The 15,434-nt window shown below is 38.2% G+C and overlaps 1 protein-coding gene across 1 annotated transcript; it reads right to left on the bottom strand.

Annotated features, from left to right (window-relative positions):
* Window positions 1-7,857: 7,857 nt before the first annotated feature.
* FBXO43 (F-box protein 43) lies at window positions 7,858-11,637 on the bottom strand. Its single transcript, XM_063178246.1, has 4 exons — window positions 10,154-11,637; window positions 9,201-9,303; window positions 8,197-8,382; window positions 7,858-8,106 (listed from the first exon to the last, which is right to left on the bottom strand). Exons 1-4 carry the CDS (start codon window positions 11,635-11,637, stop codon window positions 7,858-7,860), a joined length of 2,022 nt encoding a protein of 673 aa, XP_063034316.1.
* Between the last annotated feature and the right edge of the window lie 3,797 nt (window positions 11,638-15,434).

Here is a 15,434-nt window from a genome sequence, read left to right as displayed (position 1 = left end):
ACAATGTTTTTCGTGGTCATTTAAAAATCATGATAGAGGAGGCGCTTTTAATCATACTTCATAAAACCATATTGGATTTTATTATCAAATATATTTTCTGTACTTGGGGAAGAAAGTCCAGAGCTTGTACCTTCTGAAACTATGAATTATCAAATGTTTCAACTGCAACACTTGCATAAAAGAGTTATGTTTTCTACTCTGGACTGGCATGGAGACCGCTGGATAATCCAAGCCTGTGGCTGCAAGAGGACCTGAGCCAGGAGGCATTATAATTCCATGATCTTGCTGTATTCAGGCCAGTCTGTAATTCCACGATCTTGCTTGGTTGCTGTAGTAGGTGGCTGTGGGCCCAGCACAGCTTTACCTTGTAAAGGAGGCCCTGGAGAAGTAATAACTGGGAATTGCTTCCCAGGATGCCCACTCCTCTTGTAGGGTCTTGGTACGCAGCTCCTGGGGGCAGGAATTATGGCCAGCACTGCTTTAAGCCATTCAAAATATTTTGCATTTGTAACGTTGAGTTAATGTGTATGGGTTAAAGAGGGAAGGAAAATTAGTGTTCCGTTGTGTAAGGAAAACCTCTGGTGCCCCCTTGTGGTATGTTATTATCAGCATTTGAAATTAAGGGCCATTTTCGGGGAGGAAAGCAGTTCGACATTAGGATAGTTTCACATTTAAGTAAGTTAATTGAGCAAAGCATTTCACGAATTAGTTTGTTTTATTGGTATCCATTCTGTGTTGTATGACATTCTCCCTGGACAACTTTATGAAAATTATTTAAACGAAGGAAAAAGTCCAGAATAGGAACTTATACAGTGTCCCAGTGATCATTTCTGTTTGGAGCAGAAAATGGGACTCATTGTACTTTCTCACATTATACCTATTTGGGATGCAGAGTCTTGAACATTTTCTTAACAGAAACACTTTTAGCAGAAATGCTGAAAGGTAACTGCATCCCATTAATACGTTTTGTACATCACAACAGAGTACACAGGGCAAAAGCATAAAGGAAAATGAGGACTGAAATTGCAACATTTATGAGAGAGCTGCTTTTGTACCTATCTTTTCAAAAGAGGAGAGAATGTTTGCAACACAAGCAGAACTAATTTTTAAAAGCCAAAACTCTTGCATGGCCACCATCTCCAGAGCATCTATTCTACCAAAATGTGCACCAGCAAAATGCGATGTGTTCAAACCAGAGGAAAATTTCATTTTGTAGCTCAGTGGTCTAAATATAGGCCGGGTACTGTGGTACTGAGTCCTGGCAGAGCAAAGCACTTGTAAGAGATGTGTTCTTCAGGCCTCTAATATTGTATTACACCCAAATAATGAGTTGGCTGTTAAAAGAATTAATTTTCTGCTTTAAGCAAAATATCAATAGAAATATTCAATCCACTCCTATGATACATGTTAATTTTGAATTTACAGGGTAATTTGCATCAGTTGTACTGTATGTGCAATAAATATGATTGCTTGGTTTCTAATGATGGTAATAGTCCTCTTTGTATTACTATAAGAATTGAATCCACCATTGCCATGATCCATCCTCACGGACGAGTTCCATGATGGTTCCTAACTTTAGTGTCTGCTCAGTGAACACAAGAGAAAAGTCCTCCATTTAGGCACCTGCAGCACTTTAGGAGGATAATTAACATTTTTGCTGAAGTGGAAGACTGCTGCACAACTGCTGAGTATCTCAGCAATAACCTTGCAGCTCCAAAAACTTTTACCAAGTATTACTATATTTATCTAGGGCACTACTGCTTCCCAACTAGTTCTCCCTCTTTTCCCAGTTACTATCCTCCTACCACTTCAGCTGGTTCTAGCCATGACACAGTATCTAAGTTTAAGTAGTTTATGGAAATAGGTTTTTCACTATGAGTCCAGAGTGAAAAGCATCAGCTGAAATACATGCATGGTTTCCACATCCCATTTGCCTACAGAGAGATTAAATGGGCCTACATAATTAAGACACAAGCACTCTTGCAGAATTGCTTTCAGAATGAGTGTTAAAGCACAGAGAGGGAAAATTAGAGGGACTTTTAACACTTGAACTCCAGTCTTCAAGTCAAAAGTCTACTTTTACATGAAACTTTGAGTGTTTGACACTGCTTGTAAGATCATTGAAAATGTCATGCCATCAATATTTTCAGCTGAAGGGCTGGTTTCATTACTGTTCATCCATTAGCACCCAGCTCAATAAGGTATTACTAGCATTTAGGCTTCTGACAAGTTTGGGTAAGTTCTAACACTCTCCAGAAGCTTGTCAAAGAGAAAAAAATGTGTTAAGTCTTTTTTAAATGGATATTCCAACTAATCAGAGCTCAGAAAATAAGAAAGTGAAAACAAGCTTTGTTTTTGTTTAACTAAAATTAAACACATCATTCCCAAAAAGCAGTCAGGTTGTGCTGTGGCATCTGACAAATGGTAACAGAAACTGCTAGATATTTTGCATCAAAAAATCCCCTAAGATTCAGCACAGGCAAAAAAATTGCAGCTGTAAAAATATAATATAATCACATCAAATACTAAATCATTACAAGACTAAAGCAGAGAAAGAAAAAAGCCTGAAGTTTAGACGAACAAAGCATGAGATTACACGTTTAAGGTTCAGTGGAAATTAATGGAAAAAAATTTCGATCTTTCCAAAATTTGTTAGAAGAATGTGGGAATACTACACCAAGCAACTATGACTGTGCAGAAGACATATACAAGAAATGTTTATCTTAATATACCTCAGTCAAAGTACTTCTTGTAGAGAAAAGAAAGCCATAATATTATTCTAGTTCTTGAGGAGGTTTCACTTGGGATACTGGTTGAATTGAATCAAAGAACAGATTCCAGTAGAAACAGTGAGGAGTGAAGAGTTGTTAGACACAACATTTGATGTTGGATTGTCTTAAGAGATGAGAGTAAATTCTGAGGATTTTTGTCAGTGAAAGAACAATCATAGTATTGGAGAAGTCTAAGGGAAGGATTAGATATACAGAATAGCTATTTTAATAGCAGTGCTAAAACAAAGGCAACAGGTTAAGTGACTAGTAGAGCAATCTGGAGTAGGTCACCAACATGGTAATGGGACAGTATTCTAACCAGTTTTAAGACAGAACTTAATGAGTTGACATAAGAGCTTGGCGCTAGATTCCAGGAGTCCCTTTCTAATCTGACACTGCTGTATTTCTTCATGTGCCTATAAAAACATAAATAAAATAAATTACTTCTTGTATTAAAATTAATCAGCATGGCCTCAATTGCCTAAGGTGTTTCAAAGAGTAACCAATACATGGAATAGGAAAATGATCTGACATATGGTGTTGAGTTACTTAATTTAATGACCAAATTTTTTTTATCATTTTTGGCTAGTTAATGATAAAACATTCTAACATTCCCTAGTCTATAAACAATTCAAAGATTTATAACCATTTTTTGCCTAAGCTCTTCCATACTTGTCACCAAGGAAAGAATGATCAGAGACTTAAGTAATTTCAATTTCCTTCTCACAAACCACTTGAGGTTTATGGTTGCTGCTCCAAAAAAAAGATTTATGAAGTAAAATTCTTGCAGCAACATCTGTCAGCAGCAAAAGGTTACTTCCAATAATTCTATTTTGGAATTTAAACCCACAGCTCTGGCTCAAACCATCATGGTCAAAAACTAAATTCATTCCCTGGGCATTTGTAGGCAATGCCACTCCTCCCACTATATAGATCATGTCTGTCTGCAGGGAAATGAGGATTGCAAAAATAAAATTTGTAGCAGCCCAATACTAACCCAAATATTATCTTGAACATTATCCCCATGTTCCAGAGGGAAAGACAATTCACTCCTCCCTTTCCAACAATCTGTTGTCAGTTTTAAGAAGAAATCTTGAGCTGGAGAATAACTGTGGGTAGGACATTTTAGAATGATGTCTCAGATTTTAGCTTTTATGTTTTTCGGAGTCTATGCTGCTTTAGTGTGTGGGTCTGGGCTTCATATTAGGGCATAGCAAGCTCTCTTCACAGAGTAGGGAGACAAAACAATTCCTTCTCTAGCTGGGGACCCAAGGACAGCTGATCCAGATCTCAGGCCCAAGAGCATAAACAACAGTGGACTGAAGAGAGAAAAACAAGAAGGATGGGACTTCATGAGATAAAGCTGTAATTGGACAGTTAACTCCAATATGCTAATGGACCAGAACTTATAAAAGTGTGAGACCCCATGACCGGTCATCCATTTTGCGACCATTTTGGGTTCATTTTGGGTGTAGCCTTGGCTGGGCTCTTGTGCTGCCCAAGGTGGATCTGTTAATGCCTCCTAATCAATACCTACTTTATTCTTTAACTCCATCTAGTCTCTGTTCTAGGTCAGCCTACACAAGGCATCAAGAATACTTCTGATCATTGTCATTTCTGCTCCAGGAGTACTTTTGCATTCTTCTTCTCTGTGCTAGCCCTCAGGTCTGCAAGAATTCAACCAGTAGAGAAAGAAACACAAATCCCTACTTGTAAGCTGTTTTCTGTTTGAGTTTTCTGTTTTGTTGGAAGAGAGATGGGGCGGGGGGGTCATTTTCAGGGTTTAGGGGTGGTGTTTGTGTGCTGGGGGGGGATTGTTTGGTTTTGTCTTGGATATTTGTCTTTTATGGAGAACTTAGGTTCTCTTTTGCTGTTTCATCAAAATCCAGACTTACATAACTTTGTGATATGTGATGGAGACTAATTGAGAGATCCAGTATAGAGGAAAAAAGCATACTAACAGGGACTCTGTACTGCCACTCTCCTGCCCCCAATACTTAATTTCTGTCAATAAAGCAATCCTATAATTAAAATGCTTTGATTCCTTTCACCCAAATTATTAGACTATTAGATAGCTATCATATACCTTGTGTTCTATTCATGTGTAGGTAAAGAATAACATATTACTACTTTCTCCCTTGTGTCAAGGAATAAAGCTGATTTTATTTTAAAGAAGTTTAAAAAAAATTATCACTGTCATAGAGAATACATTTCACTCAGACAGCAGAGCATAGATTACTTTTGTAATCGCCAGATTGCACTTGTGATAGACCCCACTGAGCAAGATATGTGTCAAGAAGACATTTTTGTGAGATGCGCACGCTGTAGCCTAGCTACCTTTGAAAAGTAACCAATATCGAGAGCCACTTGACATTTGCAAAGGATTATGGGTGTCCTCTCCATCTCTTCTCAAGTTCCCAAATTTACAATGGTCTTAATTTAAAAGTTAAGCCAGGGGATCAGTTGCTTAGTCTGCTGCTGGGCTGCCCTTTAAGAAAGAGAAGAGAAAGGAGAGTGTGTGTGCGTGCCTGCACAGAGGGGGAGACGGCAGCGGCCCTGGTGCGTCACCCGCCCTCAGCGCTGGGCCCGGCCCGCACACCCGTGGGAGAGGCCCTGCAGCAGGACGGGGCTGGGAGAGCGGGATTCATTCCTGCAGGTGCTGCTGAAGTGCAGGGAGCAGCAGCAGCTGGTAATGAGTTGGTGAAAATGAAAAAGGGACATAAGTAGCTTCTTTAGCAAATCCCCTGGAAATGACATGGAGCCTCTGGGATCGATCGGATCGATCCCTCCAAAGGCTGCGGGCTCCTCTCATCCGACTGCCAGCGCAGGGAAAGCCATAATGTTATTATCAGCAAAACTCAGGGAAAAGCTGCTGGAAAGCAGTGCTGTGGGTGCCCTGCTCCCATCGCCACGGGAAAGGAGCCGGGAGCGGCCCCTTCCCTGGGCTCAGGGCTGGACTGTGCTGCAGCTCTGGGCTTGCTGCGAGGTGGGAGCAGGATCCAAGCTGTTCATTTTAACCTTTAATAGAAAATATTAAGCATTTCTAAAAAATGTATAGTTACTTACTATACACCTAAGGAATAAAGAATAAGTTCAATGGTTCTTCGAACCGAATTAACTTTTAAGTAGACCTTGAACACCTAAAGCTCTAAACAATTAGAGAAATACAAATATTTAAAAAATTAAGTCATCTAACCACTGTCCCACTTGCAGTCTCCTCCTCTGTAATGAATGCCCTTTTTCCTAAACCAAACCTATGTGCACATACCTCTATATTCCCTACCTTGCCCCCAAATCCTTTGCCTCAATTGTTCCCTCAGAACAGACTGAGCAGTTCTTCAAGTTGCTACCAGTCTAACCTAAGAACAAGGCAAAGGCTCAGCAAACACAAATATAAGTATGGAACTAAAGTGTTGATAGTTACATTAAACATGAACTTCTGGCAGATGTATTGGGTTGACTTTTTCCTTAATGATAACATATGGTTAATAGAGTTAGTGTTAACATTTCCTTACCATTTTATTAACCATGTTGTCTCTCCTCCTTCCAAATGCAATGAGAAACTACTATGATAAAAATCAAGAATGGTAAAAGTACTAACCAAATTAGAGGTCACAACAGTTAGAGGTGAAAACTAAGAAGAGAGGTTTCTAGAACATCCTGAAGTTGTTATCCTGGTCCATTTGGCTTAAACATCCACAGATTATGTAAAAATAAATAAAGAAAAAATAAGAAAAAAATCTTAGAGGTTTGTCATTTTAAACACCAAAAATAAAGAGATGTGTGAATAAATATTAAAAGAGGCAAATATGAAGCTTTTGTTTTACTTGCAAAATCTCCTTTTAGATTGTTTTTTTTTAATCTGACTTTTAAGAAAAATCGCAGTGTTAAGGCTTACCTACAAATACACAGTCTTCAAAAATATAACACAAAAGACAACATCAGAGGGAGAGCGAGGAATAAACACCAGCTGACAACAAGAGTTCTGCAAGATGCTTGTGACAAACTTTTTGAAAGGACAAGTGGGACAATATTATTTTAGAAATTAATTGATATCATATTTTCATAGAAGTACTGTATCCATTTCTGTCACCTGTATTTCGAACTGTTTGTAATTGCTAGGATACAAACCAAAAACCACACAAAAATTGTTGGAGGTCCAAGAGGCAGATTGAGTTAGTTTTCTAGAAGGGATCAGCATATTTAGTTCAAGAGCAAGATATTTCCTAATAAAGGAAATTGAGGTAAAAAAATAAATATCTAGAGATAAGAGTGATTTTCAGCTGTAGATGATCCTTTTGCTCAAGTAGAGCTGTGAAGGTGACCTAGTATCCAGGAGCTGAAGTCAAGTCAGATTAGGCATAAAGCTAAGTTCACAACAGCAAAGGTGATGCCACAGCATTTTCAGATACGTGAACATATACAGTACCACCCAAAGTTTTCAAGACAAAAACTTTGTAAAACTCAGTACAACAGAATATCCACACAGCATCAGTTTACTTTATAAATTACTGTTCTACTGAATTCCTTTACAGAGGCTAAGAGAACAATAGATTAATTATTGCAATTAAAAATTCAGACAACTAATATATAAGTTTTGACATTTTATCATCCATATTAATGAGAGCATTTTTGCAAATGTACATAGAGCCCCACTTTGAGACATTTTAAAAACATTTAATTTAATTTAAAGCGAATGAAATCTGATTTCAAAGACTTTTTTAGAAATAATTTTCTTTAATTTGTCTTTAAGACAAGAATAACATTTTTAAACATCAATGAGGTCATGTAAGCTAAATAGTAAAGACTACATTTAAGACACTTTATTTAAAAATTAAGATGTTAGTTTCTACCTACTAGACAACAGGTAAAACAAAACATAAAATATTTTTAAATGTTCATTTTTTAAAAAAACAAATTCTACTATGTTAATTAAGATATATACATGAGAGGTTATCTTGGTAAGTCAACAAGAACAAATGGGATGATGCTTTCAAAATGCATACCTTTAGGAAGCATAGGAACAAGATCAGGAATTTAGGGGAAGGGGTAAAAGAATTAAATGTAAGTTACATGCTTTACAAATTTAGAGCCTTTTTAAATTTCTTTTGCTTTGGGCACTTCCTGGTGGAGCATCTTTTTTATTCTTCCGTTTTGCAGATAAACTATTACATTCTTTTGACCCATGGAATGCCTGCAGACATAAAATACAGAACTCAAATGCACATGCTTCTCTGCTACATAGTCCCAGTTTCATTACCAATTGATATTTAGCAGGATATTGACATCTTGGACAGGGTTTTAGAGCTTCATCAGTGAACAGAGTTTTAGCAACCTGTACCAAGAAGAGAGAGAAAACAGCTATTTATTCTAGTAAATGAAAATGTTATAAAAACTGAAAATGAAGCATTTCTTAGATACCTACTTTCATGTATTGTTCCTGCCTGCTAGCTGAGTGGGGAACAGAACTGCATCTCCTGGGTGTAATTTCAGTGTGTGAAGGTGGTGTCTGTAAAACAGGAGTTCTGGCTTGACCTTGAACAAGCCTTAGAGCAGATCTATTGAGAATATTAAGTCTTGTAGCTGCATCTTCAGCCTTCAATAGATGTTCCTGTTAGTTTATAATTATTTAACAAAAGAAAAGGGAAAAAAATTAGGATTTTATTTCATTTAGAATTTGCAGCTAGATTTTACTTGTTTGGGTTTTTTCCCTCTGAAACAACACATAAGAAAATAAAACTATATAAATCTAAATATATATACATGTATCTCACAAGAATTTACCATTAAATGTTTATATTTAGCAAGGGATCAAGAGAGATCAACAAAAACTAAGTAACAGGAGCAGGGTAGAAAGCCTTTTAGCACATTCTACTGGTGCTCATGGTTGTGAATTAGGACATCTCAAAAGCAAGTGTGCATGTATCATGTGGAAGATCTGAAAAGATATACTGCTATTAATATGCTTATTTCTCTAGATCCCCCTTAAAAAACCTTCTACATATCTTTTGATGCTCACAAATACAGCATGACACTGACACCATCCTGAAAATTATCAGGAGGTAGAGTAGAGCAGGTCCTACAGCAGTGCAGACTAGAGTGAAATGGGCAATGAGGAGCAGCATGGCACAATGGTATGAGCAGAGTTTAAAATCTAGAGCTAGAATTAGTCAAGGAAGAGATCCTACAGGATTCTCAAGAAAGGTCAGGAGGAGTAAATAAGAGTCTTACATGGTTGAAAGATCAGTACTCAAACTGCAGACAGCTGAAAAGCAGTAAGAGCCATTACATTCTCCTGTTAGAATCCATCACCTGCTCATTTTGGAAATGTCTCTGTCAGTTACTTTTCTGTAGCTATACAAGATGTTTCATCTTTCTATCTTCTTTCATACTTAAAAAATAAAAAATCACCTTTGAGAACTATCTTACCCGAGCTGCTTGTTTCGGCTGTTTTGTGTACAGTTTTCTCCTCTTATCTGCATTTCTGTCTTGTACAATGATTTCACGCCAGCTTTTGCTTACTTTCCAAATGCTGGAACAAATAAAAAAATCTATTCAATTTTTTTCAAGTAGTGCAGAAGTCATAATAGCAAGACTACCTAGTAAAGATTTTTGCATGGTTTCATAAACTCTTGGTCATTTTACAGACTGCTGCTATGGACTAGTTCTTTATTTTGTTATGCAACACAGGTCTCATACACTAAATATCACTGCATAACAGAAGAGTCTAAAGAACAACAGCAACACTAATAGTACAGCATCCATGACTTAGAAAATAAATTAATTTCTTCCTCCATATAAGCCACTTACCAAAATTGTTCCTAGTCACACTTGTGTTTAGAGTTCTGAAAACATCTGTGCCCTTAGACTTTCATCTATTCACCAATTCCCTTTGTTACAACAAAGGGATCAAGAGCATTGTGTGAAATGTAACAGTTGCTATTGATTAGAAATTAATCAAGAAGATTTCTCATGAATCAAAATTCTTTGAGCATCTTTGTGCTTAGAAATAACTGAGGAAATAAAATACACAAGAAAAATTCAAGAAAGTGTGTTTTGAATGCTATGCACTATTGGGAACTTGTAATGAGGATTAATTACTTTCTAGGCTTAAAGTAATTTTTATATATTTTAAAATTTACAAGTATTGTGATTTAGTTTTGAGTTTATTAATTTTTCATGTTTTTTCAGCTTTTTAATGCCCCTATTTTTTACATCTACACAGAAAGACCTACTTAATTAACAGTGAGAAAATGTCACTTTTTTCAGAAAAAAACAAATATTGTTGACAACAACACCCAGTATTCCACAAGTTATTCTCATTCATTTGCAGAAGCATCCCTTTTTCCCTTTTTTTGTGTCTGTGAAGCAATATTACTTACCTGCATAGACTTTCTACTGTCAAAGCATCTAAAACTATAGCAAGAACATGTCTTAAATTTCTATCTTTCAATTCTGTTAAAATATCTAATTTTTCAAGGCCCATTTTCTTGCCAATAAGTCCAGGAAGAACATGATCAAATGCAAATATTTCTGTTCCATCAATATTCTCTGAGATTTGCTTTTGGTGCAATCTTTGTCTTTGCAAGCAAATTTCATGAATTAATTTCAGAGCTGGAGTTCTTGAGAAATCCCCATGACTTACAACCAGGTCTCCACTAGGCTGTTCTTTTAGAACTAACTCATGATCTTCACTGACAAAGTCTCTTTCTTTTGTTAACATATGCACTGAAGTAGGACTGCCATGATTATCTTCTGTGTCTGACTGGGAGCCTAGTTCCCGAAGAGTGGATAACCTTCTGACTCGCTCAAGTTTTCTTGTCTTTCTTTTACTGTCTAAAGTTCTAGAATCTTCTTTGTGCTTTTGGAAGAGCTCTTGGAAAGATCCATCACAATCAGACAATGAATCTCCTGATTTGTCCAAAGGAAGTGAATTATACCCACTGTCTTCTGGTGTTGAAAGATCTGCGTAATTTGCTACCTTAACAGGGGAAGAGTTTATATCACATAGTCCAAAGTTCAAGTTCTCTACTGGGCTGGGGATGGAAGTCAGGTATTTGCCCTCACTGGCCTCAGGTAGGCTACTCCTACTGTAAGCAGGAGTCCTAAGCACCCCATCTTTAACACTCATAAGAATATTTTCATTGAATTCCTTAGTGTTACTAGCAGCAACATCCTTCCACTGAATTGGAGACAAACCTTCTGATTCTAACAATAAGGGGTCCTTACACTGGGAATCCTCTAGTGTAGAAGTCCTTTGTTGGGAAAAGGAAAGCCTCCTTTTTGGAGAATTAGGATTAGAATTCTCAGGTTCTGAAGTGCTAGTTGTCAGAGTTTTGTAACCTTTATCTTTTGGAGAATATGCATCTGTTTGTGAAAGCTTTTCTTCAGAGCTCAAAACACAAGAGAATATTTTTTTCCTGATGCTTCCTGAAGAACTAAGTTGTCTTTCACAGCATCCTACAGTTGTGCCAGCTTCGACAGTATTGGGTAAAAGCAGCCTTCTGCGTAGTGAGGAACCTTTTCTACCTGATTTAGGAGTTTCAAAAAAATCTGCACTTCTCTTTGTTTCTCTTTCTTCTGATAATGAGATAGAATTTAATTCTTTTTCAATCGGTGGTGACCTGGGAAAGAAGGCACTTGGATGGAGGTGTTCAGAATGCCCCTGTAGCAACGATACACTTGTTACACTGGGTGCTTCTTCACGGTCTGCCTCAGGATCTTTTCCTGACTCATTGCATCTGCTGTCCAGAAATGCTGAAGTGCGACACATGTCTTTAAAATTGGAGTATTTAAAGCTGCTCCTGGGAGGTGTTAATCTATTTCTTTTAAGAATGTTGAACCTCACTAGAGGACTGTCTGACATCTTCTGCTTGACACTTTGACTTTGTAAATAAAGATACCACTGTTGTTTCTGAAACAAACAATAAAAGCAGTCACCAAAACCCCCTCAGATTAGAGAGAAAGCATCGTGCAAGTCTATCAAGATAACAGTCATAACAAAAGTGTTGTCGTTAGTCTCAGTAGAAACAGTGCTTATACATAAACAAAAAAATAGATGGTTACAATGAGTGATTAAAACGCACATTGTACTGTGAGGCAAATAAAACATATCTCCAGTTAGCTAACTGACCTGGCATTTCTCATCTATGGAAATGCACTTCAAGTAAGCTACACAGCAATTAGAGGCTCATTGCTGCTGAAATTGGCAACAAAACTCCCCAGCATTCCAGTAGAGCCAAGATTTTTATTAGCACTGTTACTGGTTCATCCAGCAACTAATAGTTCAGTACTCAAGAATGAGCAGAAGCTCTGGTAATAGGTGAGTTTAGATAAAAGATATTTTCTCCTTAAGTAAGAGGAATCATGAAGTTACAAGTCTAGAAGTTTCCCTATTATTTATCTCCCTAGAGTCCCCAGAGGAATGAATTCGACCTCTAGTTACAAAGTGAAAAGTGGTTTTTTATCTGCCTTAACATTTAAGTGTTATTTTGTAAAGAAGCTCTCTGCTTTTGGTCATCACTACAGGTAAACTGAGTGTTCTGAAGGCTTACATTTTAAAGAAAATGACTGACTAGAGACACACTCACCAGGTACATAGAATTTAAGAGCTGCTATATATTTTCCTAGAAAGGTTAGAAGTGGCTAGTGCACACACTTAAATAAAAGATGTGTGGAAACAGGCTAACTTTTGCCTCTCATACACTGCAGAGTTTCTCCACCCTAACTGTAGTGGCACTGGGTCACTGCTTTCTATGCACAGTAACTGTTATGACTAATGCAACAAGAGGGCTGTTCCCACAGACACCAAAGTCATTCACATCAGGGTTGCAAGACTCAAGAGTTTGAATCAGCACCTTTTACTGTAGTATGTTGCCTCTAGAGCTGATATTCTGGAACATAAAGCCTAGAATTAGCAACTGAACTTTCAAAACAGAAGTAGCCATCTTTAAAGGCGGCTTCAAGCCCAACTACTAAGCCATTGCTAATATCCCAACAGTCCTTTCTTAGTCTAGCCCTAAGCCACTAAATGCTGGCAATGGGAACTCAAACTGCTCGAGAGAAGGGAGGCAGAACTATTCTTTGATGATCTTGGGTCATTCATCAGCATTTTTTGACCCACATGGAAAGCACTTTTTAGGATGATTGTAATATTTTTAAAAAATGCTTTGTTTTGTTTTCTACTGTAAGAAGACAGCAACAAGAGAAGCTCAAAAGGAAAAGGATGTTAAACAGCAGAATAAAACCTTGATGTTAAGACATACACAATCTTGCTAATATCAGTATGAAATCAAACAGATTTAAACAAAATCCACATACAGAACTGAGAAAAACTCTTCTATCAAAGACAGGTATTTGAAAATAATTCCAAGACAAAAAACAAACTGAAATCTGACATGCTTCGTTCCCTTCTCCCATTCACTTCTATAAACACCTTTCTTTCCCATTTGTTTTCTGTCTCTGCTTTTACCTTGTTCCTTGTTTTACACGATGAAAAGTGACAGCACAAATAGGAAACACAAGGGCAAAGCTCTTAGTGTTTAGTGAGCTAGAGATTACTTCTTTGCTGCTGCAGACCAACTCCAAACAGCATTTAATGTTTCATCTGCATCACTTCTCCATGTTTTAGAAGATCTGTAAGTACTGGTGTCCCCCAATGGTTGATCCTGGGCTCACTATAGTTGAACTCATCATCTGTGACTTGGATGAAAGGGGCAGACACCTCCCTCAGCAAGTTCACTGATGGCACAAAGCTGGGAGGAGCAGCCAATACCCCAGAGGGCTGTGCAGCCCTTCAGAAGGACCTGGGCAGGCTGGAGAGATGGGCAGAGAACCATCTGAAACTCAACAGAGGTGAATGCAGATCCTGCACCTGGTGAGGAACCTCAGGGACCACCAGTCCAGGATGGGGGCTGATCTGCTGGGAAGCAGCTCTGCAGGGAAGGTCCTGGTGGACAACAAAATGTCCATGAGCCAGCAGGGTGACCAAGAAAGCCAAGGGTACCCTGTGGTACATGAGGAAAAGCATTGCCAGCTGGTTAAGGGATGTGATCCTGACCCTCTGCTCAGCCTTTTTGAGGCCTCACCTGGAGTGCTGCGTCCAGTTCAGAACTTTCCAGTTCAAGAAAGGCAAACAAATACTGGAGAGAGTCCAGTAGAGCTACAGAGATTATTAGGGGACTGGAACACCTGAGTTAAGAGGAAAGGCTGGGCCTGTATAGCCTGGAGAAGGGACCTTATCAATGTCTATCAGTATCTGAAGGGAGGGCACCAAAAGGATGCAGCCAGGCTCCTCCTGGTGGTACCTGGTGATAGGACAAGAGGCAATGGCAGAAACTGCTGCATAGAAAGTTCCACCTGAACACGGGAAAAAATTTCTTTACTGTGAGGCTGACAAAACACTGGAAGAGGACACCCAGAGAGTTCATGGTGTCTCCTTCTCTGGAGATATTCAAAAGCCATTTGGACACAACCCTGAGTAATGTGCTCTAAGGACCCTGCTCAAGCAGGAAAGTTGGACTAGATGATCTCCAGCGGTCCCTTCCAATCTTACACATTCTGTGATTCCATGGTTTTAGGAACTAGGCTGAAAAGGCTTTGTCATGAACCAGAAAAGAACTTTTTCCTACATTTTTAAAGGTATGAAATCTCTGTGCAGTACACTTCTATACTTCAGTCAATTATTCATTAGCAAAGGACCACATGAGCATAGCTCTTCTTTTTTGTAAGAAGACAAAGACCTATTAAAAAAAAAATCTGTCATAACAAGAGGGCATTATCTTCATTTTTATGCTGAATTTTGCAAAACTACAGTTAATTAGCAAATGTTGTCAGTAGATATTATTGCCAAAAATGTTGATAGAGATTTAAACTGAATGCTAGAGACAGCTGTTCAAAATCTCAATCCCACAAAAAAAAAAAAAATCACATATCCACACTTACCTTTCAAAATATTAGTATTTCCCTTAAATACAGTCGAACTAATCACACATTTACCAAAAGCCCAAAGGCTCCCAGGCTTAGAAAATTAATTTTCAGGCAGGATGCTGAAGAAACAACAACAGGAAAACCTCATGCTTGCAGTTTCATTCTCAGGCATTCTATGGGAGAATTAAGAACAGAATAAAAATTAAAACATTACAGTATAAAAGAAGCAAACTTGTGCTTCAATTAACATCAAAATCACAACAAAGCAAGATTTTGCAGCTATAAGGGAGGTCAGAATAGCAGAGTTAAAGAAATTTTGGTAACTCAAGTAGAAGCCGAATATAATGCTGTACAGCGGCCAGCGTCCGGCAGGGGGAGCCTGTGAGGGCACGACATCGATTCGGATCTGTTAGAAAACATTACAGGAGAATATAAATAAAACTGCCAATTGACAATGAGTGAACAACGGCCGCCCATTAAGCTTCACTTCACCTCTTTTCTATACCTCTCCGTTCATTCATACATTTTTATAGTTATTTTTACTTCTTTACGCCCTACTCCACAATTTTGAGACCTCACATGGAGTATTGCCTTCAGCCCTGAGGCCCCCAAAAATAAGAAGGACATGGACGTGTTAGAGTGAGTCCAGAAGGAGAGCATGAAAATAATTAGAGGGCTGGAGCACCTCTGCCTGAAGAGTCTGAGACAGTGAGGGCTGCTCAGCCTGGAGAAGAG

This window comes from Melospiza melodia, chromosome 1 (genome assembly GCF_035770615.1).
Source record: "Melospiza melodia melodia isolate bMelMel2 chromosome 1, bMelMel2.pri, whole genome shotgun sequence".
NCBI classification, from domain to species: Eukaryota; Metazoa; Chordata; class Aves; order Passeriformes; family Passerellidae; genus Melospiza; species Melospiza melodia.
Note: the sequence above shows the minus strand (reverse complement) of the source record. Positions and strands in the feature narration are given on the sequence as shown.